Source organism: Scyliorhinus torazame, chromosome 3, assembly GCF_047496885.1.
Source record: "Scyliorhinus torazame isolate Kashiwa2021f chromosome 3, sScyTor2.1, whole genome shotgun sequence".
Classification (NCBI taxonomy): domain Eukaryota; kingdom Metazoa; phylum Chordata; class Chondrichthyes; order Carcharhiniformes; family Scyliorhinidae; genus Scyliorhinus; species Scyliorhinus torazame.
Genome location: NC_092709.1, coordinates 245,023,766 through 245,039,403, shown reverse-complemented (window position 1 = coordinate 245,039,403; position 15,638 = coordinate 245,023,766). Strand labels below are relative to the sequence as shown.

Genomic DNA, 15,638 nt, shown 5'->3' with positions numbered 1-15,638 from the left:
CAGCTTTTTACTTTTGTTTTTGAGCAGGCTGCAGGGTGTGTTTTAGTTTCGTTTTCAGTGTTGGAGCTGAAGCCAGACCAAGCAGGTGTACTGCTATTCTCTCTGCCATCAAAAGACTATCTCTTGATCATTTGGTGAATTCAGAATTATAAATGTTTTCAGTAGTGACTTTAACCTGATGTGCTTCTGATAAAGGTTTTGTTTTTAAGTTGTACGGATGTTAAAAAGGAAAGCTTAAAGGTTTACTTAGTGTTGTAGTCTTTGGGGGTTGTATTTGAAGTAATGGTTGCTAAGATATTCACTGTATGTTTTAAAAAGGTTAACTTGAGTTCATAAAATAAACATTGTTTTGTTTTTAAAAATACTTTTCCATTTCTGGTGTACCACACCTTAGAGTGGGCCGTATGCTCCCCATACCACAATCTATTAAAATTTGTGGGTCAGGTGAACTCCATGATACACTTTGGGGTTCTCTAACCCCTGGCCCATAACAGGTTTTACTGATTTACTTGTGTCGGCCCCAACAAAAAGAATAGCAAAGGTGGGAGAGGGAGGTGTTACATGTGGAGTACCTCACATCCATCTCTGTTCTCCTCCCCCCCCCCCACCGATTTTTAATTTGCACGTTTCCATCCTGAACTCCAGAGGCAGCCCCTGGCATTCTTCCGACCCTAGGATGGTGAATTTTATTTTCTCCCTGTGGAGAAATATCGACAGGTCAGGAAGCCAGTCTGGAGCTGTAGGTGGTGCTGCTGATCACCAGCTGAGCAGGATTTTCCAGTGGGCGATTAGGGAAGCAAAGGCAAGGGCATCTACCCACCTCCCCATGAATGGTTCTGGCTGGTCTGATACCGCAAAGACTGCCTTGGCTCTACCCTCACTCTCACAACCTTGGACATTGCCCAGTGCATGTAGGTGTGGTTGGCCAGCCTCCCTGACACCAGTCACATTTATCCTCCACCTCTGGGAAGAACCTGCTCATTCAGGTTCTAGGTAGGTGTGCCCTGTACACCACTTTCAGTTGCATTCTGCTTAGCCTTGCGCATGTGGAGGTGGAGTTGGCTCTGTTCATGTTTTGCTCCACCCTAATCCTAGTTGTTCTTCCCATTTCTCCTGTGTCTCGTCCAGCATGCCCCTTCTGACAGTCGCCCATGCAGGTTCCTGCAGTTCCTCCCACCCAGATTACCCAGGTCCAACAATTCATCTAACATTGAATGTCTCTGTGTCCATGGGTATGACGTTGTCTCCTTATGGAGGCAGTTTTCTACCTGGAGGTGTTGCAGTTCATTCCCATTGGGCAGTTGTAGCCTTTCTGTCAATTCCTCTAACATCACCAGTCTGTCCTCCATGTCGAAGTCCCAAACTGTCAGCGTCCATCTATCCTGTCTCCAGCTCTTAAAGGTAGTGTCCAGCATGGCTGGCGCAAACCTGTAGTTGCCGCAGATGGGGGCCATTGTAGACATTTTGGTCAGATCAAAGTGTTGTCTCATTTGGCTTCAGGTTCAGAGTGTGGCTACCACCACTGGGCTTGTTGCGTATTTGGCTGGTGAGAATGGCTGTGCCATTGTGGCGAGGGCCCGGAGGGACTCCCTGTGCAGGAGGTCTTGTCCATCTTCGCCCATTCTGTTTCTGGTTCCTTCACCCACCCCCTCACTCTTTCGGCTGTAGCTGCTCAGCGGTGGTATTGTAGGTTCCATTTGTGGATCTGTGTCCAGCCATGGAATGCAGCTTGCCACACGGTGTGAAGTTGGCCATTAGACAGTAACCTATGCATATTGGATTCTCCCTTCAACATTTGTTATCACCAATTAATATTTGTGTGGAGAGTTTAGAGTTCAGATTTCAAAGCAAAGTTTTGTGAAGAGTTGAAATTCAGTCAATTAAATTAATCAATTTTATTTTCCAGTCACAGAAAAAAGGACAGCAGCCCCAGTTTTTGCAGAGTCGTAACCTGAAGTGTATAGCCTTATGTGAAGGTACGATGTCCTGCATTAGTAGCTAGGAGACTTTCCAAAGCATGGATAAAACATGAAGAAACAATTAACTCACCTTATGTATTTGTAAATGTTATAAAACCTAACAACAGTTCCTTTTAAGTCTGAATGGACATTCTTAATAACATTTAAATGAGAGCTACGGGCAACGGATCCAGTTTTGCTCCTTTTACTCTCAGAATGGTCAAAAGCAATGCAAGAGTATTTTTACACTTGCCCTTGGATGCACAGAGCATTTGTCACTTTGTAGTTCCGAGGCAAGATTGACTTTTTGTCCACTTCTGGCTGCCCATTGGCTCAGATACTTCACCACATTTTTAAACTCATTATATGGTCCTGGTCTTTTCATGTTATTCAATGGTCAGCCAGTGTAGCACAGGAACCAGTTAGGAATTTCAAATGTACAGTACATGTTGGACAATTAAGATAATTTCTCTCATCCCAGTCCTACACTTGAGCCAGGTTTTCAATTCTGGATCATAAAACCAGTTGCCAATTTAGTTCCGTGTGCAAACCTCACAGGGCAAGTTACAGACATACCCACCCAGATTTTTAAATGACCATGCCAATTAATGTCTGGGAATTGGCTCACAGCAGGTGGGAGTCTGACATTGGAGGGCTAATGGGAAGCGATTCAGCACTCACAAATCAACAGCCCCTCCAGCCAAGGTGGGAGCTGTTGATCTGAAGATGCAATGAGAGAGAGAGAGAGAGGGAGGAATAAGGAGAGGTAAGTTTATTTCTTTTTAAAAGGCCTCACCTGCCCGGTCATGATCCTTGGGCAATCCCTCCATGGAATGGTTCTAGGTTCGAGGCTGGGGTGCCATAGCAGTCTCTCTTGTAATCTATTGCCACCTCTCATTCCCACTACTTTGGTGGTCTAGTCCAACCTGGGCCACTCACATCGCCAACTGAGAGTCTCAGTTTGTGCTGGAATGGTGCCTTAATAAGCTCTGTGACTAACAGCAATTGGCCTGAAATAAAAACAAAAAATTCTGGAACTTTGCAGGTCAGGCAGCACCTGTGGGGATAAAAAGTATTAACATTTTGAGTTGAGGTGACAAAGAACAAAGAACAAAACAGCACAGCAACAGGCCCTTTGGCCCTCCAGGCCGGTACCGGTTTTGATACCAACCTTTGCCAAAACCCTCAGCACTTCCTAGTGCCATATCCCTCTATACCCATCTGATCCATGTGTTTGTCAAGATGCCTTTTGAACGCCGTTAATGTATCTGGTTCCACAACCCCCCCTGGCAACGCGTTCCAGGCACTCACCATCCTATGTGTAAAAAAAACCTGCCTCGCATATCTCCTCTAAACTGCCCCACGGACCTTAAGCCTATGCCCCTGGTGACTGACCGCTCACCCTGAGTAAGAGTGCCTGCCCTTCAACTTTATCCATGCCCTGCATAATCTTGTAGACCTCACTTACGAAAGATAGAAATGCGATATGTTTTGAGCCAGTGATAGGGGTTAGCATGCAAAATGAACAGAAGGAAGGCCTGTAATAGGGTGAACAGCAGGAGAGACTAAATGACAAAAGATTTCATGGTAGAAAAGGCAAAGAGAGTGGTTAGTAATGAATCAAAAGTCATGTCCAGATGAGGTGGCAGCCATCTGAATACGACAGGATGGAATAAAGAAAGAAACAAGACAAGACTGAAACAACAAAAAAGAAATCTCAAACAAGATAGAAGCAGAGCTTATGAGCTAAAATTGTTGAACGACAAGATGAGGTGCTCGTCCTCAAGCTTGCAGTGAGCTTCCCTGCAGCAGACCATACAGCGAAAGGTCAGAGTGGGAACAAATTGGAGAATTGAAATGACAAGCAACTGGAAGCTCAGGGTCATGCTGAGGGCCTGATTTGGTTTCCCACCAGAAAGTGTGGGGCGGTGGGGGGGGGGGGGGGGGGGGGGGGGGGGATTCCAACCCTGAAACCCTGAGCTGTCCCCGTTGAAAATCGGTCAGGTCAGAATGGTGACAAGGAACTGGCACGGAGGCCGGCAGCGGGGGATTACATGCCTGCCCATCTCCTATCTCAGCCCCGACTCATTTGCAAATTCGGCAATTTGTGATCCCAATGGCTTCTACCTGTAAATTATAGCTGATGGTTACATGGCATCAGTTCTGGAGTAACTGACATGGCAATTCAAGCTCAAAGATGTGTATCACCTTTAAACTGAGTGAGTTTGGTTGTCTCTTATAGGAGTCAAGAGAAAGGAGTAAGGGCAGCAGGGTGGCGCAGTGGGTTAGCCCTGCAGCCTCACGGCGCCGAGGTCCCAGGTTCGATCCTGGCTCTGGGTCACTGTCCGTATGGAGTTTGCACATTCTCCTTTGCGTCTTTGCGTCGGGTTCGCCCCCACGACCCAAAGATGTGCAGGATTGGCCACGCTAAATTGCCCCTTAATTGGAAAAAATGAATTGGGTATACTAAACTGATAAACCAAAAATAGAAAGGAGTGTGGCACCCAAGGTAAAATATTCTCAAAGTATAAGAACAGGAGAAACAGGAGCAGGAGTAGCCATGCAGCTCATCGAGCGTGCTGCACCATTCAATATGATGGTAGCAGAGGGCAGCACGGTGGCCCAGTGGTTAGCACTGCTGCCTACGGCGCTGAGGACCCGGGTTCGATCCCGGCCCCGGGTCACTGTCTGTGTGGGGTTTGCACATTCTCCCCGTGTCTGCGTGGGTTTCACCCCCACAATCAAAGATGTGCAGAGTAGGTGGATTGGCCACCACGCTAAATTGCTCCTTAATTGGAAAAAAATAATTGGGTACTCTAAATTTTTTTTTTTAAATATGATCGTAGCATGACAAAATTATTGAAAGGGAATGCAGGAGGCTGGTAACAGGTCACATGACTGTATTGCTCAGGATAGCACATACTCCATGGAGTATATTTTTGACAAAGTATGGTAAAAATTATAAATATCCTGATAAAAGCAGTTAAGTGTTCTGTGCCAAGGAAGCAAACCCTTGTTAATTGAATATGATGGGAAAGGGGAAACCAATACTTCAATCGCCTACTCGCTCAAAGAGATGAAAGCCCAGAATGGGCAAAGAGATGAAAAAATATTCCACATGGTTAAATAACCATCAGACTCTGTGCTATGGTGCATTTGCAAAGTGGCCACGACAACTAAGAACTGGAAATGATGGTGTCCATGCAGCTGTTTACAAGAAATGAGGAAAGACACAATTGAAGGAAGAAATTAGAAAAATAACAAAGACAGAGAAAGTTTTATTCTGCTTTCATTCTTTTTGTATGTGTTTTTGCAGTGATTACTTCACCAGATTTGCACAAACATGGAGAAATTTGGGTAGTTCCACAAACAGATCATGTCTGCACAAGATTCTTCTTTGTGTAAGTACTGTTAGAAATTAATCTCAATTGATAAAATAAAATAAAAATGGAGGGTAGCTAACTTGGGTTCCAACTTGACAGAATTGGTAACTGTTGTTGGACCTCTGTGACTGGGCTTCCTGTTCAACACAGGTAACTGGCCGAGACCTATGTATGTAACCTCCCTGCATGTTCATGTACCTCTAAGGTGCTCCACACCTATACTCTCCTCAAGTGTTGTTGAATAAACTATGATAACTTCCAGGATTTTCTGTTCTTATTTCAGATTTCCAACAGTCTCAGTACTTTGTCCTTGTAAACTCTGGCAATTATTTCTTTTAGTGGTTGCCCAATTACATTGAATTTAGTCTTTTAAATTTATGTACCTGGCTCCTCGACTTGGGCATTTCTGATTTGCGGATCACTTTTCAACTTTAGCATTGCTAAAGTGTTACATGCTTGGGAGGAACAGGAGCATTACACCTATATTTCCCAAAACATCCCACCACTGGGGGTTTCCTTGCCTCATGTCCAGGTCTGTTATGAATTCATTGATTGAGATTGATTAACAAATCCAGCATTGTTATAACATCAACTACAAGAATGATAGAGGGACTTTGGTCTTTTACTTCTAGTATTTCTCATGTTTGGTGCTAGGAATCTGAAACAAAAAAAATGAAATGCTGGAAACACTCAGCTGGTCAGTCAGCATCTGTAGATAGAAGAGACGAGTTAGTATTCCAAGTGTTGGGACGGGATCTAATGGAAAGGTTTCTATGTGTCATTTGTGGAGAGCTTTGCTGGGAGATTACCACTGGCTCTGCCGTCATGTTCCCCACCGCAATCTAACCACACTTAGGGAGCGATCTACCGGCCATGTTGTGACCGAAAATGAGTACGGTGCAGCGCAGCATGGCAAGTAAATGACAAGAGGCCCCACTCCTGGGAACTACCCGGCTTGCTACGCCTCGCGAGATCTAGCGCGAACTGGCGAGACGTTGCGATGTGAAGCCTACCCATTGTGGGCGGCATAACGTCATGGCAAATATGCACATTAGAGCAAGACAGCTAGTCTTACTCTAATATGCAGTTCCCTGAGGTAACCAACACGTTGGGATCTGTCCCCTTCCCTTGGAGACCTCGGGCGAGTGTCGTTCAGTGCTGGTCTCTGACATGATATGCAAGCATGCAGCTAATGAACGCATAGAATAGGACACAACTAATGAGCAGTCAAGACACTCAGGGGTAGTATCTCACTATAAAAGGGATGAGGCACTCACACCCCACCTCTTTCCACAGACCAACATCTACACAGTGAGACAGGGTGTATCCTCAGCATCATACCCCTGCACGTGGCTTAGAGCAAGGCTGGTTCAGTTAGACTGAGTTACTACATTTAGATTAGCAGAGAGTCAAACTCATTGAGAACTGTGCTAATAGTTCAATAAAACACATTGAAATCACTTCAACGTCTGGAACATCTTTTACTCAAAACTGCATCAAATGGCAGCTTGAGTTATTCCAAATTACATAACACAACATGATACGAGGAGTCTGTTCAATCTAGTTAGTTCAACTCAGCAAGATCCGTGACGACTAGCGAATGTATACCGGCACAATGGAAAAGATTCCGGCTCCTCACCAGCTCAGGACCTCCGGCAATCACATTCAAGCAGAAATTTCAGTTTTACATCGAAGCATCAGATCTGAATGGTGCGTCTGTTGCACGGAAGATAGCACTTTTCCTCACCACAGCAGGTGATCACGCCTTGGAAATAGTCAACTCCTTTCACTTCGCCGAAGGCCAGGACAAGACAAAGTTTCAGACCATTCTGGACGAGTTTGACAGCCACTGTGAGATGGACACCAACGAAATATTCGAGCGCTACATATTCAAGCAGCGATTGCAAGGTAATGACGAATCCTTCAACTCATATTTAACTAACTTTAGACTGCTAGCGCAATCCTACAACTTCAGTGATATTACTGACTCCATGATCAGAGATCAAATCGTTTTTGGAGTTCACTCTGATCCTCTGAGAGAGCAGTTACTGAAGATCAAGCATATGACCCTGCCAGTCGCGATTGAAACATACACAGTGCATGAGCATGCTGAAAATCGCTATTCCCAGTACAAAACTGCAGAAAACGATAAACTAGCCTCCCACGAGATGGAGAGTGTGCAGGCCATCTCCCGGATGCAGCGCCTCAACATTGACGAAAGCAGCCATTTCGCGCGTTCTTCTTGGGGCCTGACGCATGCACGATGCGAACGGGATAACGAAGCGGCCGAAACCCTCACTGCACAGGTGCAATGACGCACGGAGCATCAGCACGCCGACGTCATGACGTGTTCGAACTGTGGCACCGCCCATTTAAAGAAACACTGCCCTGCAAGAGGCAGACGCTGTTTAAAATGTGGGTAGCCAGGCCACTGTGCTGCCCTGTGCAGATCTGCACGACCAGTCAGGAGCCAGCGCTCACAATTTCGACGACGGCGCATCCGGAGTGTGCAGCAATGCCGACAGGATTCTGATCCTGGCAGTGCAACGGATCCTGATGATGAATGCCTGGACAATGCCTACCATGTGGGCATAATTACAAAGTGTGAATATGCCACTGTTGCTAACTTTTGGTTGGTTCAATTGACTCTGTTTTATAACCTTTGCTCTCGAGTCGCCAGGTGTCTTTACGATACCGCCACGAGGTTCAAGTTCAAGTAATGATCAATAACTCAATACACCGATAAGTAAGATTCAAATCAAAGCACATTTATTATACACAGTAAGCGCTACTCATGCACAAATTCTACGTCTAAGCTACTTCTACAACTAACAGGCCTATACTTAGCTTCGGACTGGCCCACGAGGCCAGGGGAACAAATGGCCTTTTGTTCGGGTTCTGAGTCTGCGGGATTCGAAGTTGGTACGGATTGATAGCTAGGAGCGCCTATCTCGTAGCGAGCGTTGACTTAAGACTTACTGGATATCGGCGGCAGTTGAACCGGTCACGGTCAAGATTGTTTCGCATTGCTGAGTGACCCTGTCAAGAAGAATGATTTGAACTTGGGGGCTTAACTTTATTGTCCCCAGGGGCTTCCCGCCTTTCGGGGCGGACCCTGTACCTGGTTCCAAGTGATTGGACTTTGTTCCAATCGCTTGGTTCGATTTCTCCAATACTGGAGTGGTTCCCTGATCGATGGGCGGTCTTGAGGTGTCCGTTAACCTCTTTTGTGTTGGCTCCTGCTGGCGCCGGGGAGTCTGGCTTAGCTTTGTTTGTCCCAAATGTTGCGATTGTTCCCGGGGATCGCTTAGTAGTATGTAGATGGCTGCTACATTATTATGCAGATGGCTGCTTGTATCGATGCTGTCTGGGCTTTTGCAGAGTTTAATACACAGTAAACCTGCGCCTGCTGGTTTCTGCCTGTGTTGGCTGAATTTCCCTGCAGCCTTTGCTGTTCTCCACTTTACATCGGGAGTTGGCCAACCCAGGTGGCTACACCACACCAGACTCATTGCAAGTCCAGTCAGTCGTAGCTGTGGATTCCGAGGACGTATGGCGAGCAGTGATGAAGCTCAACCACTGCCCCATCCAGTTCAAGCTGGACACAGGTGCCTCTGCCAACCTCCTCTCACAGGCAGACTCCAGACGCATTAAGAAGCTCCCCACGGTCCTTCCAGCTGCCTGCAAGCTCCTGGATTTCAACGGGAATGCCATCACGGCACTGGGATCCTGCCATCTGCACGTATCCAACCGACACACACAAGCACGGTTACGCTTTGAAATTGTTAAGCCGGACAGGGCATCCCTACTAGGTGCGCACGCCTGCAAGCAGCTGAACCTCATTCAAAGGGTTTACACCACAACATCCTCCCATGTGGATCTTCAGGCCGGCAGCGACAACATCCTCGCCCAGTATCCAGGTGTGTTCAATGGGATGGGCACGCTGCCATATCGATACAAGATTCTGCTACGACCTGATGCCAAGCCAGTGGTCCACGCACCACGACATGTCCATGCTTCACTGAGAGAGCACCTGAAGGCACAGCTCAAGGGTCTTCAGCAAAAAGGCATCATATCCAAGGTCACCGAACCGATTGACTGGGTCAGCTCGATGGTGTGCGTAAAGAAGCCTTCGGGGGACCTGCGTATCTGCATTGATCCCAAGGATCTCAATAAAAATATCATGCGGGAACACTACCCCATCCCAAAGCGGGAGGAACTCACGAGTGAGATGGCACACGTGCGCTTTTTCACCAAATTGGATGCATCACAGGGATTTTGGCAAATCCAGCTGGAAGAGTCCAGCAGAAGTCTCTGCACCTTCAACACGTCTTTTGGCCGATACTGCTACAATTGCATGCCATTTGGCATCATCTCGGCATCGGAGACATTCCATCACATCAAGGAGCAGATGATGGAAGGCATTGAAGGGGTTTGTGTGTACGTGGACGACATCATCATATGGTCCATGACCCCTGAAGAACATGTGGGTCCCATCTCCAGAAGGTATTCCGTCGTGTACATGCCAACAGCCTTAAGTTAAACAGGTCCAAATGTTGTTTTGGCACATCGACGTTCAAGTTCCTAGGCGACCAAATCTCACAGAATGGTGTGCGCCTGGACACAGACAAAATCAAGGCCATCGAGGCGATGAAGGTCCATGAGGACAAAAAGGCGGTGCTGCGCTTCTTAGGTATGGTCAATTTTCTGGGCAAGTTCATTCCAAACATGGCCACACACACCATGGCCCTACACAACCAGGTGAAAAAGTCAACTGCCATTGAGTGGAAGGCGGCACACCAGACAGAGTGGCTGGAGCTGAAAGCCAATCTCACCACTGCACCAGTCCTGGCATTCTTCGACCCGGACTGGGAGACAAAGATATCCACAGATGCGAGTCAGGATGGCATCGGTGTGGTGTTGCTTCAACGAGATGACACATCATCCTGGGCACCAGTAGTTGCATCAAGGGCGATGACGCCCACTGAAACCAGATATGCTCAGATTGAGAAGGAGTGCTTGGGTCTTCTCATCGGCATCCTCAAATTTCATGATTATGTCTACGGCCTGCCGACATTCACTGTCGAGACGGATCATAGGCCTCTGGTCCACATCATCCACAAGGACCTGAACAACATGACGCCTTGGTTGCAGAGAATCCTGCTTAAACTTAGAGGAGGTATGACTTCAACTTAGTGTACACACCTGGCAAGGAGCTCATCATCACTGATGCATTGTCCTGCTCCGTCACCTCGCCCAGTGAGCAGCTGGAGATCATCCAGCACATCAAATCGCAGGTGCAGCTGTGTGCTAGCACTCTCTCGGCGACAGATGAGAAGGTAGTTCTCATCCGTCATGAGACAGCCAAAGAGCCCCTCTTGCAGCGCGTCATCCACAACCTTACCAATGGCTGGCAGAAAGGGCAGTGCCCACAATTTTACAATGTGAAGGATGACCTGACGGTGATTGATGGTATCCTCCTCAAGCTGGACAGGATTTTCATTCCGCTCAGTCTCCAGAGCTTGTTGCTGCGCCAGATTCATGAAGGACACCTAGCTATCGAGAAGTGCAGATGCAGAGCCCGGCAAGCTGCCTACTGGCCCGGCATCAGCCAGGACATCACGAACATGGTCCTGAACTGTGCTACCTGTCAGCAGTTCCAGCCAGCGCAGAGCAAGGAGATGCTCCATCAGCATGACATAGTGACCTCTCCATGGTCCAAGGTTGGCATCGACCTCTTTCATGCGAATGGTCGCGACTACGTATTGATCATCGACTATTTCTCGAATTACCCTGAGGTGCTAAAGCTCCCAGACCTCACCTCTTGGACCGATATCAAAGCCTGTAAAGAGACGTTCTCAACCCAATCCCAATCACCGTCATGAGCAACAATGGCCCGTGCTTTAACAGCCGAGAATGGTCCACGTTTGCCAGGTCATACAATTTCCAGCATGTCATCTCCAGTCCGCACTATCCGCAGTCCAATGGAAAAGTCAAGAAAGGGGTGCACATTGTGAAACAGCTCATCTGCAAGGTCGCGGACTCTGCTTCCGACATACACCTTGCACTGCTCGCGTACAAGGCGACTCCATTGTCCACTGGCATGTCGCCGGCTCAACTCCTGATGAACAGGGACCTGCGGACGACGCTTCCAGCCATACACCTGCCCAACCTGGATCACCTCCTGGTGCTGCAGAAGATGCAGCAGCTCAGAGACCGTCAAAAGCAGGGCTATGATGCCCATGCCACCGATCTGGCTGTGCTATCCCCGGCAGACCCTGTCAGGTTCAAAATACCGGATGGTAGGTGGTCTGCCCCGGCTGTTGTTGTTCGACATGCCGTGCCCCGCTCTTCTGTTGTACATATGGCTGATGTGCGAAGGAATCAACGGGCACTGCGCAAAGTTGCCTGCCCGCAACCACTTTCTCCTCCATTTCCATATGTTGAATTGCCACCTCCTGATACCTCGCACCACGAGGCCACCAGTCAGGCTTCCATCCCACCTGTCAAGGAGCCGTCGTCCCCTCCGCCACCTCTCCAGCGGTCGACGAGGATCTGACGCAAGCCTCAGAGACTGGACTTGTGAATGTTAGTTTTGTTTGCTCTCTTCTGTTGTCCTCCATCAGTCACGTTAGACAGACTCATTCACATGTAAATACATTCACATACGCCAACAAAACATTTTTAAAAAGGGAGATGTCATGATGTGCAAGCATGCAGCTAATGAACCCACAGACTAGGACACGACCAATGAGTAGTCAGGACACTCAGGGGTGGTATCTCACTATAAAAGGGATGAGGCACTCACACCCGCCTCTTTCCACAGACCAACATTTACAGAGTGAGACAGGGTGTATCCTCAGCATCACACCCCAGCACGTGGCTTAGAGCAAGGCTGGTTCAGTTAGACTGAGTTACTACATTTCGATTAGCAGAGAGTCGAACTCATTGAGAACTGTGCTAATAGTTCAATAAAACACATTGAACTCACTTCAAAGTCTGGAGCATCTTTTACTCAAAACTGCATCAAGTGGCAGCTTGTGTTATTCCAAATTACATAACACAACAGGGTCTACAAAGGGGGACTCGTGGGGGTCTCCCAGGATATCGGAGGTTCTCCCCGGTCTGCGTGGGTTTCCTTCGGGTGCTCGGCTTCCTCCCACGGCCCGAAAGACGTGCTTGTTAGGTGAATTGGACATTCTGAATTCTCCCTCTGTGTACCTGAACAGGCGCCAGAGTGTGGCAACTAGGGGTTTTCACAGTAACGTCATTGCAGTGTTAATGTAAGCCTACTGGTGACACAAATAAAGATTATTATTATTATTAGGTGCTTTCACTCTGAGCCGTTTGACACCCTGGCACTGCTGGTGCCACATGTACACCCTGGCACTATCAGCCTGGCACTCTGACACTGCCACATGAGTCCCAGTCTGGCACTGCCAAGATGTCCAGGTGTCACTGCCAAGCTGCCATTTTGCACGTGGTGGTGATCGGGCTGGAGGGTGCGCTGCACGGGTGTGGAGGAGTGGTGTGGGGGGCCCCCGAGAGCCCCCTTATAGTGAGTTGGGGCTTGGGGGGTTAGGTGGTCACGTCGGAAATTCGAGAGATCAGGACGCCATTTAATCTCTCACTACACTGAGGAGTTCTGGCAAGCGGAGCTCCACTGTGCAGAAAACGGGACTGTGTATGGCCTCGGGCGCATATTCCCCACTGAGTCCATGCACCTAACTGGATGGGCATAAGAGAGAATGGTGTTTCTCAGCGCCAAACTCGTCGCTAAACGCGCTCACTGTGGGACTCTTCCCATTTGGTTAGATCGGGCCCTTAGTCACTTTTTTGGGACCTGGGGAGTTTCTCACCATTTTAGCCGACACTTAGAAATATTTTCATCACTGGGGCTGAACCTGCTGGCCTAATTGGCTCCTCAGAGATCGAGCCGCCATTTTGAAAGGATGCCCTGATCTATAAGTGAGCTTGTGGTCCCCCATGCTTCCCATCCATGGGCAATGTCACTCTAATACATATAGACATTGCCCCACACCCTCTCCCAAGTAATGGCACCCACTATGGGTTCCGTGTGCCTCACCTTCAGGTTCCCCCATACCCCTTCCAGGCCCCCCACCCTTCAACCCCTGGCAACCTCCCAAAAGCCCCTTCTTATCTGCCCTGCACCCCCCACCCACCCTTAATAACTCCCCTCCGCCCTTCTTTCATGGGCATGGCCTCCTCAGGCCTTGACCATTGGCAGTGCCACCCAGGCACCTTGGCAGGTGGCAATGCCAAGGTGCCAGCCTGTCAGTGCCAAGATGTCCATGTTCCAGGGTGAGAGCCAGGGAGACACCCTGCACTGTCCCTTGCCACCCAGGTTTGAATCGGGCACGCCTTGGTCATGGCCATACTGGGCAGGATCCTGATCTCGACACCTCAAGATCTGGGTAGATCTCGCGAGGGGTACTGGCTTCACCTGGCATCTACCAACCATGCTGCGCTCTCGGTCAAGCATGACAAGGCCAGCAGATCGTGCCCTAGATCATTCCATTTATTTATGAAAATAGCATTGTTGCCTTCTTATCATATCTCCAGCCACTAATCATCATTTTTGGTTTACTTTGAGCATTCCGCTCTCAAAAATTTTAAGCACTGTTACTCCATGTTGAACTCCCCAACGTGGACTACTGTTTGATTCCTTCCTGTTGATGTCAGAATCCCTTTCTAACCCTCACTAGGCAACTCACCATGTTATATAGAACATAGAACAGTACAGCACAGTACAGGCCCTTCAGCTACGATGTTGTGCCGACCATTTATCCTAATATAAGATCAACCTAACCTACACCCCTTCAATTTACTGCTGTCCATGTGCCTGTCTAAGAGTCGCTTAAATGTCCCTAATGACTCTGACTCCACCGCCTCTGCTGGCAGTGCATTACACACACACACCACTCTGTGTAAAGAACCTACCTCTGACATCTCCCCTATACCTTCCAACAATCACCTTAAAATTATGTCCCCTCGTGACAGCCATTTCCACCGTGGGGAAAAGTCTCTGGCTATCCACTCTATCCATGCCTCTCATCACCTTGTACATCTCTATCAAGTCACCTCTCTCTGCCTTCTTCGCTCCAGTGAGAAAAGCCCTAGCTCCCTCAACCTTTCTTCATAAGAAATGCCCTCCAGTCCAGGCAACATCCTGGTAAATCTCCTCTGTACCCTCTCCAAAGCATCCACATCCTTCCTATAATGAGGCGACCAGAACAGGACTCAAAATTCCAAGTGTGGTCTAACTAGAGTTTTATAAAGCTGCAGCAAAACCACGCGGCTCTTAAACTCAATCCCCCTGTTAACGAAAGCCAACACACCATATGCCTTCTTAACAACCCTATCAACCTGGGTGGCAACTTTGAGGGATCTATGTACGTGGACCCCAAGATCCCTCTGTTCCTCCACACTTCCAAGAATCCTGCCTTTAACCCTGTATTCAGCATTTAAATTCGACCTTCCAAAATGAATCACTTCACATTTATTAAGGTTGAACTCCATCCGCCACTTCTCAGCCCAGCTCTGCATCCTGTCAATGTCCTGTTGTAACCTGCAGCAACCTTCAACACTATCTACAACTCCACCAACCTTTGTGTCATCGGCAAACTTACTAACCCACCCTTCCACTTCCTCATTCAAGTCATTTATTAAAATCACAAAAGAGCAGAGGTGCTTTGCCTTTCCGAGCCCTCCTGAGGTTGTTCCATCCCATAAGGTTTATGCCCTTCCCTCCAGCCTGTCTTACTCTTCCCTCTTTCCTCATTCCCCTTCTTTCCTTATTCTCCACTCTTTATTCCCCAATCCTACCTGCCCTTCTCCACACTCTCTATTCCATCTTGGTCCAATTATCCTACTGCTCTCTATACCTACCTGATCAAAGAAGCTTACAGTGCAAAAGGAGCCCATTCAGTCCATCATTCCTGTGCTGGCTCTTTGAAACAGTAGTTGTGCTTGGTCCCATACCTCTACTTTTTCTCCATAGTAATTTATGATCCTTATCCGTCCAACACCTTTATAAAATTATTTATGCAATAAACTTTTTTAAAATAAATTTAGAGTACCTAATTATTTTTGTCCCAATTAAGGGGCAATTTAGCATGGCCAATTCACCTACCCTGCACATCTTTGGGTTGTGGGGTTGAGACCCACACAGACACGGGGAGAATGTGCAAATTCCACAGTGACCCAGGGCCAGGATTGAACCCGGGACCTCAGAGTCGTTTGGCAGCAGTGCTAAGCACTGCGCCACCTTGCCGCC

General features: G+C 48.0%; 1 protein-coding gene across 1 annotated transcript in view; it reads left to right on the top strand.

The window, feature by feature from the left end:
• Positions 1-15,638, top strand: part of parp8 (poly (ADP-ribose) polymerase family, member 8) — a 629,329-nt gene that overhangs the window by 600,443 nt on the left and 13,248 nt on the right. The window contains exons 24-25 of the mRNA XM_072497074.1: positions 1,907-1,976; positions 5,275-5,359. Coding sequence (XP_072353175.1) covers positions 1,907-1,976; positions 5,275-5,359 — 155 coding nt within the window. The remainder of the gene's footprint in view (positions 1-1,906; positions 1,977-5,274; positions 5,360-15,638) is intronic.